The sequence below is a fragment of the Mastigoproctus giganteus genome, chromosome 2 (genome assembly GCF_048544385.1).
Source record: "Mastigoproctus giganteus isolate SK-2022 chromosome 2, ASM4854438v1, whole genome shotgun sequence".
NCBI lineage: Eukaryota > Metazoa > Arthropoda > Arachnida > Uropygi > Thelyphonidae > Mastigoproctus > Mastigoproctus giganteus.
Window position 1 is genome coordinate 93,189,178 of NC_143576.1, and position 16,396 is coordinate 93,205,573.

Sequence of the window (16,396 nt, forward strand, 5' to 3'; positions counted from 1 at the left end):
CAAATTGACTTTAGTAAGATACAGCCCTCTGCCCCTCATACAGTCCCACCTTGGACATATTATATACCACCCTGTGACTTTTCATTGACAGCCTGGGGAAAACACACCTTATCTCAACAGAACATACTGCAAATGTATGCCGCATTGAGAACCCAGCACGGCCAGTACACACCAATTTACACAGACGGGTCTAAAACAGACAATCATGTTGGTGCAGCAGCAGTATTTCCTAACATTGCTATGTCCAGAAAACTCCCCACTGAATGTAGCAGCTATACTGCAGAACTCTGTGCTCTCCACATGGCCTTAAACTACACACTCTCAAGAACTAGACTGCACAGTGTTATTTATACCGACTCCATTAGTGCTATCCAAGCTATACAACGCAATACAAAAAATGATAACCCCTTACTTAGACAGATCTGGAATACCCTGACTAAATTAAACCAGAATAAACAACAAGCTCTGTTATGTTGGATCCCTCGTCACGCTTGAATTTCTGGAAATGAACAGTCCAACCTAGCTGCCAAAACTGCTACCGATCCTATAGACCAATCCTTCACTACACCTGCATCTGACTATAAGTACATTTTAAATAAATGAAAAATGGCAACATATCTGGCAGAATCAAGTCAACAATAAGCTTTTTGGCATAAAAAAAGATCTAAAACCATGGAGATCTGGTATACGTGAGAACTGACATGAAGAAGTCGTACTAGCCCGATTAAGGATAGGCCACACGCACCTAACACATCTTTATTTGCTTGCAGCCACTGACCCACCATTGTGTACAAACTGCAACACTCAGCTCACTGTCCATCATCTACTTATTGATTGTCCCAAGTACAGTACTGAGCGACAAGCTATGTTTATCTCATTTCCCACGACGAACACCTCTCTCAGCAGTTCTGACCTACTAGCAGACACACCACATGTGACCAAAATTTTTGATTTCCTCAAACAGATAAAACTATACAACACGATATAAATTTGAATAACATCTATACAGATAGAACTATGTATCTTAATATCACCATAGTTAGGTGCATTATGGCCTTTGCTGTCCTTTCGCCGTAAAGCCCTTAAACAAACAAACAAAATGGCTATCTAGTTCGGGGTATAACATTGTATCATATAACAATGGTGGCAAGTTACCTCCCGACAATGGTACCTCCCGACTGCTCGAAATAACTGGAAACAGGACTCATCAGACCAGGAGACCCACCTCCAATCATCAAAAGTTCAGTGCCGATGTTCTTTTGCCCAGTTGAGACGTAGAGTCTTGTGTCGCGGTGTTAGCAATGGGACTCTGGTGGGTCGGCGGCTCCCATAACCTATTGCAACTAATGATCGCCTGATGGTCTTGTTCATGACATTTCTGGCACCTCCCTCGTTGAAGTTGGTGGTGATTTGTGCCACTGTCGCTCTCTGGTTGGCTGAAACAAAGCGAGATAGACGTCAATGGCCACATTTATCGACCACCTTTCTATCTCCACAGCGCCATCCATGATGAGATGTTATTCCAGAAATGGTGTATTCCCGATACACTCATGATACTGTCGAACTGGGATGGTGCAATTTCTCAACCATCTCCACGATAGAGTGACCCATGTATTGGGCACCCACTATCATCCCTCTTTTAAAGTCTGTTAACTCACACCGTTTATCCATACTGACATAGAATTACCGTCTACGTGAATGCAGTGTACCTATATATCTGCTAAGTGGTGGGTTTGCCCACTAGTGAGTGGGGTGACAGCATTGCATTGCCCAGGAACCAGGTGTCCCTTGAATTCTGTCCTTTCAGTGTACAAGGGCAGAGGGAATAGCTTGGCCAGTAAAGCACCATAGGTGTCAGATTTGTGTTTCATTATTAATTTCCACCAATTTCTTTCTGTTTTACATGTTTCCTGAAAAAAAAAAATAAATAATTTTCTCTATTTCATTGTTACTGTGTATTTGCAGCTTATAAAATCATTCATTTTTGAGCATTCAGTGCTAATTCACAGTGTAGTACTTACTAGTACAATAACATTTATTTAGTTTTTAGGCGCCTCTGTAGCCAGGTGTGCAGGAGCAGCAGTGTGTGTAGCACACGCTTCTTGATTAGACCGGGGTTTGAGCCCGTGACCACCAAATACGGATGATGTGGAAAGGTCAGGGAATGACCACCGCATATCCCCGGAACAATATGGCCTTAGTTGCTAATGCTCCTAAAAACAAAATAACAACAACAATTTAGTTTTTAAGGTGATCCACTTTCTGAAATCATATTGCACCATTTAACTCTCATATTAAACATACTTTGGGCAGGATTTCAATACATGAACTTTATTTTTTAGGCAAGCATTCTGCCCATTCTAGACCAATCCAGAAGCCATGCATTCACATTTTATCTTAATGCTGGTGGCTATCACTCTGTGGAGGTTACCTGTCAAAAGCTCATTTGTCACCTCAGAAATACAAATTTTGGAACTATCATATAAAAGTCTTATTTCATTAGCATAAAAGTCTTATTTCATGTACCATAAAGGATAACTACTTATGATGCAATCACAGTTTGAAATTCACTCACTGACAGCAGTTGCATTTGCTCCATCTTATTTACCATTCATAGTTTTACAGAGTATATTGTTTCAGTCTTTAAATTGTCACAGCTAGCCAGCTCCTGGTTCAGAGTTCTCATGTTGTAAGGCTGATCAAGGTAATGAGGTTTGGTTTATAGAATTGGTACACTCATGTGAAAGATTTTTCTTTCTAGCTGCTGAAACCAGTGTAAAAGAACCTCTTCAACAAAGGATAGGTATGATGAATCTTTTTTCTCTTTGCAGCTTGTTTAGATTTGGGGCTAGTTGAGGAAAATCTTGAACTCTGTTTTTGTAATTTATTGTTGACAAGAAGCTAAGTGGAATTCTGTATGTTTTTTTTTTTTTTTTTGCCAGAAAACACTTTTCTGGCTTCTGTCATTTGTGATTATTTCTGCTTTTCCTACTTAAAAGTACATAAGTACTTTTTTTTAGACGTGTAAAATATTTGCAAGAACCATATTCCATGAAATATTACTAAAAACAAGCAGTTTTTGGACTGGTTGAAAGCAAAAATTTCAAGCCAACTGTTGGTTTTAGTTCTTCCTTTTTCTCTCTCTCTTTTTTTTACTTGTGAGTGTGTAATACCATATAAAAGTATGAGCATGTAATACCATATAAAATTTTTCCTGCTCGTTGGTGCAGTGAATACAATACTGTTTATGGTTGTAAGCATGGTTTATAAATGTTTGCACCAATATTGTTTTTGTTATATTATATTTTATATATTTATAAACCATGCAATAAGAAAGCATATTTTAAAAAGTTATGCTTTCTTATTAAAAAAAATATGTATCAATCTTCTGTGATAACGTTTTTTATGAGCAGTAAAGAATTAACATTCAAAGTTCCTCAAGATCCCCGTTTTATATAGTCAAAGGTATCATTTTCAGTAGTTCATCAAATTTATCACTGCTGATCAAAGTTAAGCTTTAAATAAAAAGCTTAAAGTGCTGTATGGATTTCCCTTGTTATGTATGGAAACTAGTAATAATAAACAATATAAAAATTACATTATTTAAATTAAAATGTTTTATCATTATTATGTAATAATCACTATAATTATTTTTCCTTATTAGGTAATTAAAACAGTCGAGCGACTCTACCACCTCTCTTGGATCGCCAAACAACAGCGAATGAACCTTGACAACTTGATACTTTCGCATTCTGGATCATATCCATCTAGTTATTGCAAAAGAGCTAACTCATTGGATACAGTTAATTTCATAGATTCCTACAAACATCTTGGTGTTCATGATTGTGCCTATGCAGAATTTCTTCAGCAGTTTCGGGAGGATCCAAAACTTGTAGCCATGTGTTTAGCTGCTAGTGAGAAAATAAATATTGAATCTATGCATACAGTTGTTCACATCATTATGGCATCTATCTATGGAAACAGTATCATGCCAGAAGATGAGGTGTATGTTTTGAGGCTTCTGAAAGAACTTATGATTTTACAGCTTGCAACTAGTGACAATCCTCGGCGGCTCCTTAGACATGGTTCTTGTGCTTTCAGTCGTGTATATAAAACATTTAGTGAAGGACTTTTCAGTGCAAAACTTTTTCTGACTGCTGCCTTACATGAACCTATAATGCATTTGTTAATAGAGGATGATTTATTTCTTGATATAGATCCCAGCAAAGCTGCAGTCAGGTTCCCCCCTGAAGAAAGACTTCGGCACTTTGGTAAAGAAGGCACCCCCGAATATAGCACAAACTTGCAGAAATATCGAGGCTGGACAATTAGCAAATTAGTGAATTTGACGAATAGATTTATTGAAAGTATCCGAAACAATTTGTACTGTTTTCCTCAAAGTTTATCATGGTTAGTGAGGCAAATGTATAATGTAGTGATGAAAGCTAAAAGAATAGAAGTAAGAGAAGTAGGTGCAATGTGTGCTGACCTAGTTTTTGCCTTCTTTATCTGCCCTGCTGTTGTAAATCCTGAACCATATGGAATTGCTGATGTCCCCATCAGCTATATTGCTCGTTTTAATTTGATGCAAGTTGCACAAATATTGCAAGTATTGGCCATGTCAAAATGGGAAGAAATTGATCCTAAACTAATGGATTTATATGGTAAATTTGAAAAGGTAAGCATATACTTGTTTTTATATATCTAAATTTTGCTAGTTCAACATCAGAGACTTAAGATTCAGCTTTCATCTTTGGTCTCTGATGTTGCTCTGTAATCACCACACAGATAATTTCGCCAATTCCGGTATAAGCACACAGTAAGTTGGCATAAACCTGACTTTATTCCATTATTTTAAATTATTTTTAAAAAATTTCATACTGTATTTTTCATTCTTTTTGAATTTAAATTTTCATTAATTTTTCCTTTAACAAGATTTAATTGGCATTATTTTAGCATTTTAACTCTATTATATTTATATATTTATTTTTATTTATGTTTGAATTTTATTCCTTCCTTTTGGTCTCTGTCCGGTAGGCTGTGATGTATACGTTTCATACTTATATACATTATAAAAGAAGTTTTCTCCTGTACTAGGTTTGTTTTCTTAAATCCCAATTTCATCTCTATATGTTGTAATGTATTATTTTCCCGTGTAAGAAGTTTCCCGGATAAAAAGTTTTCCCGCTTAAAAAGTTTGCGATAAAGAATACACAGCGTATTATTATGATGATGTTTTGCCACTTAATACGTTTTTTAAATATAGAAATTATTTATTTTTAATATTAACCCCGTCCTAGTCTGCCTTAATTTTTAACCCTAACTTGAAAATTTCCCCCTGACAAAATATAAACATTTGGTAATCGAACAAGTTAGTGCCAAGCATCATTTTAGTTCATAGTAAACCACCGAAGTAGATGAAATGGCATTGTTTTTGTTATATTTCATATTGTGAGTGCCTTCACAATGAGTTTCTCCAATAAGCAATGCTTCGCCATTGGAGAAGACTAATGTTACTTATTCTCGGCTGATATCACCACACAGGGGTTGTGGGGTGGTAGTATCTGCTGAGAATCCATTGGTGAAGCGTTGCCTATTTGAGAATCCATTGCCGAAGCGTTGCTTATTCGAGGCAGTTCAGTATCAGGGCAACGTTGCGAAGGCATTCACATTATGAGATATGACAGAAACGATGCCATTTCATTTACTTCAGCAGTTTACTACGAACTAAAATGGCACTAAGCACTAACTTGTTGGATTAGTGAATTTTCCATAGTCTGAGGCTTTCAGTGCTAAAACCTTTTTACTATAAACATTTTGATATAATGGAAGTCACATAGCCTGACGTAGCCAAGTGTTCAGGAGCGTGTGTGCCGTAGCACGTGCTCTTTGAGTGGACTGTATTTCGAGCCCGCGACTGCTAAATACGATTAATGTTTGTATTGATTGATTTATTGTAAACTCCGCTGACCTAGTGGTCGTGCTGGACTATAAATAAGGACATTAATGTTAATATTGTTTTCATTGATATCCATAATTGGGTACGTAGACAGTGTTAAGTTCTGATAGTTGTGAAGAGTTCTGAATTACTTAGTGGATTATTGCTCTGTCTTATTGTAATTGTGACGGAGCTCGTTCTTCCAACTTGGTAATGAGTTTACCAATAACAGAATGTTAAGCAACTAGAAATCTTCAGTTCAAAAATGTTTCCCATAAACAGAGTAAAATGTTTATAAATTCTAAAATAGTACAGGTCGACCATCACTAATCCGGTTCCACTGCTAATTCGGACATAATTTCTGCCAACGTAATTTCAAATTTCCCGGTGTTGGTTGCAGCATCAGCTGTTGGCGCGAATTCATAAACACTGGCAAGCCATTCCCACTTGTTTTTCTGCATTTATTATTATAACCTGTTCGCATTTAGCCCCAGCCGTGGTTCCAATGCATAAAGGAAGTGCTTCTTGTTGTGTAAAGCGCAAACACCGTACATTGTCCATAACAGATAAAGTTGAACTTCTGAAAAAACTCGACAGAGGTGTGTCTGTGAGAAGTTTAACTCTGCTTAATTGTAAATTCCAGCAATTTCTCTCAGTTCCTCTTATCTTAGTAATTTTCTTTTAGCCATTCCATTTTAGATTTTTTTTTTACAACACACTTATACAAACTTGTGGAAAAACACAACACAATACGATGGATAATACAGCACGTTAACAAACTTGTTTTTACAAAATCTCTAACAATACTGACAAACTTATTGCGACGTTTGAGAGTTTATTTTATTGCAATTAGTTTTATTGCAGCACTTTCCGCGGGTGCAATAAACTAATCACAAACGACCATCATATGTATGCCGTAATATCGTCGCACATATGTGGCCGACACGGCTTCTCAAGAAATAAAGTAACCAACATACTTTAGTTATAAAACATATATGTGACATAAAAAAATACTTTTTTTTTTATATTTTAAACGACAACACTGACATTACAATATTTATTTTAGAATTACTAATCAAATTATTTCCTAAATATTTTTTTGCCCTGCGGAATTTTTTCCTTAAACTAGCTTGGCAGTCAACGTGTTAGAGGTAGAAGCAGGTGGTTAGCTGTTGGATAAAATGTATGTGCTAAAATAACCACCGGTGATCCTGCAAACTCACTAATCCGGCACCCTACAGGTCCCAGTGCTGCCAGATTAGTGATGGTTGACCTGTACTTAAAAATCATCTTTACCTCATGTATGTGTATCTTTTCATTTTTATTTCTGTAGTTAATATTTCATGCCCTTAGGTCACTTTCCCTTCTAAGAAGTTTTCCCATGTAAGAAGTTCTAAACTTCCAGTCCCTTGGAAAACTTCTTATCCGGGTTCTACTGCATATATATAGTGGGAAAATAAAATATATATACACTGAGTGATCACTGAATTAAGACTACCTTTATGAAAACTGAATGTGACCCATTGACCACGTGAGGTACGAGAGTGCACAGTTAATCGACCTATGTAGCATAGATAAGGTGTCAGTGGCTCAGTAGGTAGCAAAATTCCGAGCGTAAGGGGTAAAAGGAAGGATTTATCGGACTTTGATAAAGGACAGATTGTGGGAGCTGGATGAGCTGGTGCCTCGATTATTTCCCAAACGGCTGAACTGGTGGGGTGTCCGAGAGCTGCCATTGTTAAAGTGTACCAGGACTGTCGTCAAAATGGTCAAACAATGACCTGATGGCAAAACTGGAAAGGTTGATGTTAGAGGTGAGCACTGGGTCCAACGACTTGTACAGGCGAACAGGTGCAGCACTGTTGAAGAGTTGACTACCCAATACAACTTGGGCCAACCCGGAACAATATCTGGCATGACCATGTGTCACACGTATGGGCTATACCAGCAGACGATCCCTATGCATCCTCTCCTAACCAAGGTTCATTGGCGTAAAAGAGTCGCCTGGTGCAAAGAGCATGCAAGTTAGACGTTAGAAAACTGGAAGAAGGTGTGCTGGTCGGATGTGTCACGTTATTTACTCCACACCGTGGATGGTCATGTATGGATTTCGCATCAACAACATGAGGCTCTTGATCCATCGTGCGTGGTATCAAAAGTACAGGCCAGTGGAGGCAGTTGTATGGTGTGGGGCATGTTTCACTGGCAGGAACTTGTACCCCTGGTGCAAGTGGAACAATGTGTCAGTGGTCTTCTCTATCGTCAACTGCTTGCTGATTGCGTACACCCCGCTGTGTTGCACTTACTTTTTCCTGAATGGCAATGGTGTCTTCTAAGATGACAATGCGCTGAGCCATTGTACACTTGATGTGCAACAATGGTTTGAGGAACACAGTTCTAACTTCCAGCATATTGATATCTTCCCTGATATCAATCCGATAGAGCATTTGTAGGACACTATGGAAAGGCATATCAGGCATCTGGATACACCAGATATATATATATAATTATCTAAATGTACAACTAATTGTGGAATGTTTTTGGTAAATGGTGTTTGCCTATAGGTATTAGTGTGCTTACGGTTCAGGTGATCAGATTAGCCCTTAATGGCTATCTTAATTCTGTAGGCCCTACCTGTAATTATAATTATCTAAATGTAATTCTGCACATTTAGATACGGTAATTATAATTACAGGCATGTATAACGTCCAATTGGTTTATATACAATGGCTTTAACGATGCACCAGGGCGCCTCTGTAGCCAGGTGGGAAGGAGCAGCAGTGCATAGCACACGCTTCTTGATTATACCGGGGTTCGAGCCCGTGCCCACCAAATACGGAGGATGCGGAAAGGTCAGGGAATGACCACCGCATATCCCAGAGCAATATGGCCTTTGTTGCTAATGCTCCTAAAAACCAAACATTTTTCGTCTGCATAACATGCTGTTCACACTTGTATTGTCTGTAAAAGTGTACACATGCACATACACTTACAGATAATATACTAATGTGCCATAAAAATACTAAGATTCATATAAGATACTAATATGCCATAAAAACAACTACCACAGTTCTTGCATGAGATAATTTACCACTTCCTGCCTTATTGACTGAGTTCTACCTAACTCTTCATCGGTACATTTAACATTATGATTACCAGTATAAATTTATAGTGTTTAGAAATCTCTCAGGTAAGAATATGTTTTACTTAATTCACCTTTGTTTCATAAAATTTTTGCTAAGTTCATTTGTTCATAAAAAATGTGTACAGTAGTTAACCTCATCTCTTTAAATATTTATTAAAATCCAAATGTGTTTTGATATATTGTTTTCTGTCATCTCACATAAATTTCAGACATTTTTCTGAAATCATTTAATTTTTTGGTTTAACTTTTTTTTAAAAATTAGTATAATAAATGTGTAATGAATCTTATTATTTGTACCTGCAGGATTGTATGTCATCTCTCTTAGACCTTATCTTGGAGGGTAGTACTGAAGATTCACCAGGTGATATAATTTCCCAGTTTCGTGAATTGTCTCGGTCAGCAGTGTTAATTACAGAGACTGAACTTGTATCATTGGTAGGCTTGCCAGTATTTCATGAATGTTATTTGTGATTTAGTTGAAATACAATGCATCCCAATTGTTGTGTAGGATTTTTTGTATATGACACAAAAATGGGGAAGAAACCTTTAACTGAACTTTTCACATATGAGGGTTAGATAAATGTGATTGTGGAAGGTATCTTTGAGATAACTGTCAATTTTTGCATTTCCCAATCGTACAACAAAGATTGTATTACCTAAGCATGTTTGTATTCAAATATGGATTCAGATGTGGCCAAGTGGGATGGGGTTAGATTATAGTAATACCTTGATGCTTCTATCACTTTTGAAAACATAATTGAACCTTGAAACATTGAAAAAAATTTCAGAAAAAATCAGTGTTTATCATCCAGCGTTATACATCACTGACCTGCATCCCTCCCTTTTCAAATCATCACCTGTTCTTGTTTGTGTTTAAGTTACCCTTGTATCACGAATGCTGTTCTTAAGAGGCCTTATTATTTATGGTTTATTGCTGTAAGCCACAATGGGAAAAAATCTGGCTCTCACACATTGGGAGAGTGAGTAGTTGGCCAGTTTGGCCAGTTAATGTCTTCAGATTAATATGAAGTGATTTGGAAACATTTATTGAAGCAATTGTGTTATTTCTCTTATGTGATATCTGTCATATTGTTACAAATGAATATCATGGTGTGTTGGTATTAGTAGTGGCAGATGATACAAGAAAGCAAGCTTATAAATGATCAAACAAAAAAAAAAAAAACTTTCCGCATCACCTGACCATTCCTTCCAATATTTTGTTTAGTTCTTCCTTGAATTTATTTAAACTACTGATGTCCACAACAACGGATGGAAGTTTGCTCCAACAATCAACCACTGCTTGCTGAAGCCAAGCCTCTACACATTTTTCCTTTAACCATCCTTTCTCAATTTGAATTTATGCCCCCTCGTGTGCAGTCTGAGCAAGAGGAAGAATGTCATCATTATTGAGCTTGCTCAATCCATTCAAATCCTTAAACACCACAATCAGATCACTTGTATGTGCTTAGTCTCCAGATTTTTCTTGGTTAGACTACCCTTTTGTTCCATTCACCAATTGCATTGTCCTTCTCTGGACCTGTTCCAGCAGATCCACATCTTTCCTAAACTGAGGCCTCCACACCTGGATGCTGTATTTAAGGTGTAGCCTAACCATTGCCATGTAAAATGGATAATTACTTCCTTATCCATGCCAGCAGAGTTCCTGCATATCATTGACAAATCATCATGACTGTCTGCTCAGAGAACTTCATATTTCACTGCAAAATTGCCCCTGGTCTTTTTCATTTTCCACTACCCAAAGTGCAGTACCACTGAGCTGGTATATTATTTTGGAATTACTGCTACCCATATGCAGTACCTTGCATTTGTCAATGTTAAACTTCAACTGCCAATTTTTAGCCCATCTGCATAACTTTTTCTAGATCTTTTGCAGTAGCTTACTCTGATTACTGTCATTAATCACCTTGCCAACCTTTGTATCATCTGCAAACTTATACATAAAGCCTGATATTCCTTCAACAAATATCATTTATAAATATAGAAAACAACAATGGGCCTGGCAGTGAACTCTGGAGTACTTCATTAATAACCAGTCTTTTTCCCAGTCAACCCTCCTTTTATCCATAGCAGTAATTTACCCTTAATGCCACATTGCTTCAATTTGTACAACAGTCTTGTATTAGTTCAGCAGTATCAAAAGCTTATCTGAAATTCAAGCGTATGAAATCAAAATAAATTTTTGCATCCAGCTCTGTTACTACATCCGTATCCAATCAGATTGGTCAGATAAGATCACCCCATAACAAATCCATGCTGTGATTGCAGTATAATTGCATTCCTATCTAGATGGTCCTACATTACTTCTTTAACCAGTGACTCCATTATTTTCCTTGAAACAGAAGTTAAGTTAACAGATCTGTAATTACTCATGTCTCCTTTTGATCTCACTTTGTGAATTGGGGATATACCCAGTGTCCCAAAAGTCACTATCTATTTGCCTAAATAAGATGAATTTCATAAAAATGTCCAAATGACATGATTATATGCATATTTTTCTACAAAATATAGGTATTTACATTGTTGTACAACTTTTCATAATTTATTAATTATTTTTTTTCCTTTCCAGACCCAAATATACTTATAATATCTATCTGTACTTTAAAAAAGTTTTCCTCCTAGTGATATTTCTTTGAGCCAATGGAAGAAAAGGGCGAGTCAATTACGTCACTACAAATTCAATTAATTATTCACATCTGCCTCCATAACGTTCACCAACCTTGTGCATGTGATTCACAGTAACATTTGATGTTCCATTGTAACATTTTTTGTATATTAATGAATATTGTAATTTGTAAATATTGTAGTTTAGTATTTTGTAAATATTTTAATGCAACAATATTCCTCATGTATTATGGATGCAACAATATTCCTCATGTATTATGGATGCAACAATATTCCTCATGTATTATGGATGCAACAATATTCCTCATGTATTATGGAACCCAAAGCAAAAGGTCTTTTCCTAAGTGACCTATGTAAACGCAGGTAAATAATTACATAGTGATATTGGCTGAAGTCCAGTATGGTATACACCAACAGGTGCTTCGATGAGAGCAGGGAAGACGGTGATAATTGACAGGTGAAGGCAACTCCCTTTTCTGATTGTTTTGTGTCATTGAGGAGGGGGCTTAGCTTAGGTAAGGTGTTTATCCCTCCATCCCACTGTTTTAAAATGGGAGAACATGAGTTCCCGATTTAAAAACAGCGGTAAATGTGGGGAAAACACCCTAGGCATATCAAACTAGGAGGACAGTGGACCGGGAAAGCAGTGGCATCTGCCAATCATGCTTTGTTCCTGTCTGTTTGTCGAAATAGGGGAGTCACAACTTGTCATTCACTGCTTTCTCACTGTTTTGCTTGCCGCCATGTTGAAAGGTGTACACCGTTCTGGAGTTTACCGTAATATTTATTTGATCTTGAGAATGCTGCACACTACAAATGCACAGGTAAATAATTACATAGGTTCATTTCCTGCTGATTAGATATCGATCAGTGAGTTTTGATAGGTGTGTCTTTTATGTAGAAAAGATTTGACTTACTCTGTATACCTCTACATTTTATGTAGAAAAACGTGTGCTCAGGGGTGTGCGAGCAAAGTGAGCAGGGGCAAAGCCCCCTAGTTGTCATTAAAATATTTTTTTGAAATTCGCCTTATTCCTTAGGGACTGAAGCCTTATTCCATCTCCAGTCCATAGGGACTGAAGATGTTCCCCTCTGAATCCAAAGATGCTCTATAATTGTGGCTAAGGGTTGCTTACCTCCTTTGCTGCCTCCCATAATTGGATAGATCTCATTCACTCTGGATGCTTTTTTTATGTTTAGCTTCAATAATTTCTCTTCCACTTTCTTCTTAGTTATCTCAAAACCATATAGCTCCCTTTAAGAGTTTGAACTTTTGACATCTTCCTAAAGAACTTCTCATGCATGAATGCAGATTCAAAATATCTAATTGGTTCATTAGCAACATGAGCAGGATTATCAAAAGTTGAACTGTCTGCATCAAGTGGACAAATGTGATTCAACTCCTTCCTTCTGCTGTTAATATAAGTAGAGAAGCCTTTGCTGATTTTTTGCATTATTTGCCAGATATGTCTCATAATCTACCTTAGCTTTCCTAACCTCCTTTTCAACTTTATTGCACACTAGTTTACATCTACCATAGGTTTCTGTATCACCTGATAATTTATATGCATCCCATGCATTTTTCTTCTCTGCCATGTCTTTGATAATGTTTCAGTTGTGATTGCAGGAATGTTACAATCATTTCATGATATTGGGAAACTGTTCTTTGGTATGTTGGCCAGTATTTCATGAATGTTATATGTGATTTAGTTGAAATACTGTGCATTCCAAATGTTGACTGCCTGGCTTTCATAGTGTTCAAATAAATGTTGAGATTTTCATTAACCATACCTCGCACTACAGGGATTCATGCTTCATATAGTAGCTTCTTTTGTATTGCATGTTGTTGTATAGAAGGCTTATATTTGATGGTCCACAGGTCATGTTTTTTGGTAAAATCACTTTTCATCAGAGTAAGAAATTGGTGGAAGACTAATTGTCTAGCATGGTTATTTGGTTTTACTTCTTGAACAAGCTCTGTTTTTTAATGATATTCATGTAACTTTTATGATCAAATGTGTTATAAATAAGATTTTGGTATTTCTGAGTTCTAGAAAATGACATATAGAGTTCTGAGAAAAGGCTTTGTGCTCTTCAACTAATTCTGATTCAGATATAGATTTGTGGTTTATCAGAAACATTAGCTTTTACCCAAAAAATATTCAGTGTTTCTCTTAATAATGAACTTGAAGGCTGGCAGGGATAAATGTGAACAATCACTTTTCTGTCAGCTTGATGCATTTTAATAATGAAATTTCAATTTGCATAAAAAATGGTAAAGTGCAGCCATTATCAACCCACTGCAGGATGGAAGCCTCCTCAAATTCATGCTGAGGGAAATGGACCATAATCTGCCACGCTGGCCCAGCGTGGCAGATTATGGTCTACCCCTTGGTAGATCGACCCCTTGGTAGATCGACCGTATTCAGCAGCCAGGGGCTTGAACCCCGGTCTACTCAGAGCATGTGCTATGCACTCCCGCTCCTGACTACTCGGCTACGGAGGCCCTGTCGTTTGCATAAGTGCAGTTTAAAAATTATTGGCAAAATCTTTCCATCCACCTATTACTAGTAATTCATAACACAGGGAAAAAAAAATTGTTTAATGAAAATGCTAAGCAAAATGTATTAGTACTTAGTACTGTGCATGGGTTGAAGGTTGAGAAGAACAAGATGCTTGTTGACATTAGACTTAAATTTTTGTAGATTATAAATTTCAGGAAGTATTATGAAGTGAGGTTGTTTCAGAGAATGGCAGTAGAAGGGATAAATGAAGAAGAGGAAAAGTTGTTTATGTTAGTTTGGAACTGGACAGTGATTGGATGCTGACTGGTTTGGAAGAGAGTGGGGAAATTATATATGGCAATTCAGGACTGTGCCCATGGAAATATCTATTGAAAACTGCATGACTGTAAGACAAGCAAGTAATTAATTACCCCAAATGCCCTATTTTGAATAGAGTATGGAAGTTTTGAGAGAGAGAGAGTGTTTGGGGTGCACCATCCCAGATGTGGGCACAGTAGTCCAGAGTAGGGCAGGTTGGAGGTTTGTATAGAATGAGAAGTTTAGAAGAAAGGAAACACAGAGAGTGAAAAAGAAAATGCAGTTCTTATGATACAGATAAAGAAATAGTTGTGATATTCTTTGCCAAGAGAAATAAACATAAGGATAATCCCAAATAAATATATTATGTGATCTTGTCCAGAAATGTGAGCATTGTCAAAAACAAGCAGATGAGAAGAAGGTTCATTTTTTACTAAAAATAAGATTTTAAAAGGGACTGGATGCAAAAAATTATTTATATTTGGATTTCAGGAAAGCTTTTGATACTCTTGAGTTTAAATGACTGCTGTACAAATTAGAGCAGTGTTGCATTAAGTGCAAGTTACTGTTATAGATGGTTAAGTGGGAGAAGACAGAAAGTGGTTATCAATGGATACTGTTCTTCATGGGCTAATGTTATTAGTGGAGTCTCCCAGGGTTTCGTGTTGAGCCTATTGTTGTTTTTTGTATTTATTAGTGATATTTGATGAAGGAACATCAGGCTTATTGTCTAAGTTTGCAGAGATCTAAAGGTTGGCAAGGTGGTTAATCACAGTAATCAATGTATGTTACTGCAACAAGGTCAAAAAAATTAGGCAGGTGGGCTGAGAAATGGCAGTTGAAGTTTAACATTGACAAATTATTATTTGGAGTAGTAGTGCCATGTGATTCAAAAAAGTAAGCTTATAAAGCATCACCAAAAAAAAAATAAAACCTCTTCTCACATCACATGTCCATCTGTTCCAATAATATGTCTGGTTCTTCCTTGAATTTTTTTTTATTCAAACTACCCATTTCCACAACAATAGAAGGAAGTTTGTTCCAATAATAGACCATCTGCTGGCACTTGCTCAATCTAATCACAGCCTTAAACACCTCAGTATGATCACCTCACAGGTGCCTAGTCACCAGACACTGCAATTTGTAGAACTGAAGCCTTTTTTTCAAGAGCCCCCCTGTGTTCCCCACCAATTTCATTTCCATTATCTGCATCTGTTCCAGCAGCTCAACATCCTTCCTAAAGTGAGGTACACCAGACCTGTATGTAGTACCCAAGATAAGGCCTGACCATTTCCTTGTACGATGGCATAAATACCTCCTTATCCTTGTTAGCAGAATTCCTGTATATCATTAACAAAATCATATGAGCTGTCTTTGCAGCCTGTCTTTATTGCTCAGAGAATTTCATATCTGACTGCACAGTTGTCCTCATGTGTTTTTCATTTTCCACTACCCTGAGTGTAGCACAACACAGCTGGTATATGCATCTGGGATTACAGCTATCCATATGCAGTACCCTGCATTCGTCAATGTTAAACTTCAATTGCCATCTCTCAGCCAACTTTTGTATCACCTGAAAACTTGGAAATCAAGCCTGATGTACACCATCCTCAATATCATTAATAAATATGACAAAAACCTGAGGGGACATAAATTCAAATTGTGGAAAGACAGTTGTAGAATAGATGTGCGGAAATTTGCCTTTAGCCAGCGGTTAGTTAATTTCTCAAACAAACTTCCATCTGTAGCTGTGGAAGTTGATAGCTTAAATAAATTCAAGGAAGAACTAGATAATAGAGGGAATGGATGTGTGAAATTGTTGGTTTTTTTTTCCTTTCTTCTTTTTTG

General features: G+C 37.0%; 1 protein-coding gene across 6 annotated transcripts in view; it reads left to right on the forward strand.

Annotated features, from left to right (window-relative positions):
• Gapvd1 (GTPase activating protein and VPS9 domains 1) overlaps positions 1 to 16,396 on the forward strand; it is a 442,880-nt gene that overhangs the window by 78,706 nt on the left and 347,778 nt on the right. For all 6 annotated transcript variants that reach the window (XM_090389457.1, XM_090389454.1, XM_090389464.1 and 3 more), the window contains exons 4-5: positions 3,665 to 4,678; positions 9,387 to 9,518. In XM_090389457.1, coding sequence (XP_090245583.1) covers positions 3,665 to 4,678; positions 9,387 to 9,518 — 1,146 coding nt within the window. The remainder of the gene's footprint in view (positions 1 to 3,664; positions 4,679 to 9,386; positions 9,519 to 16,396) is intronic.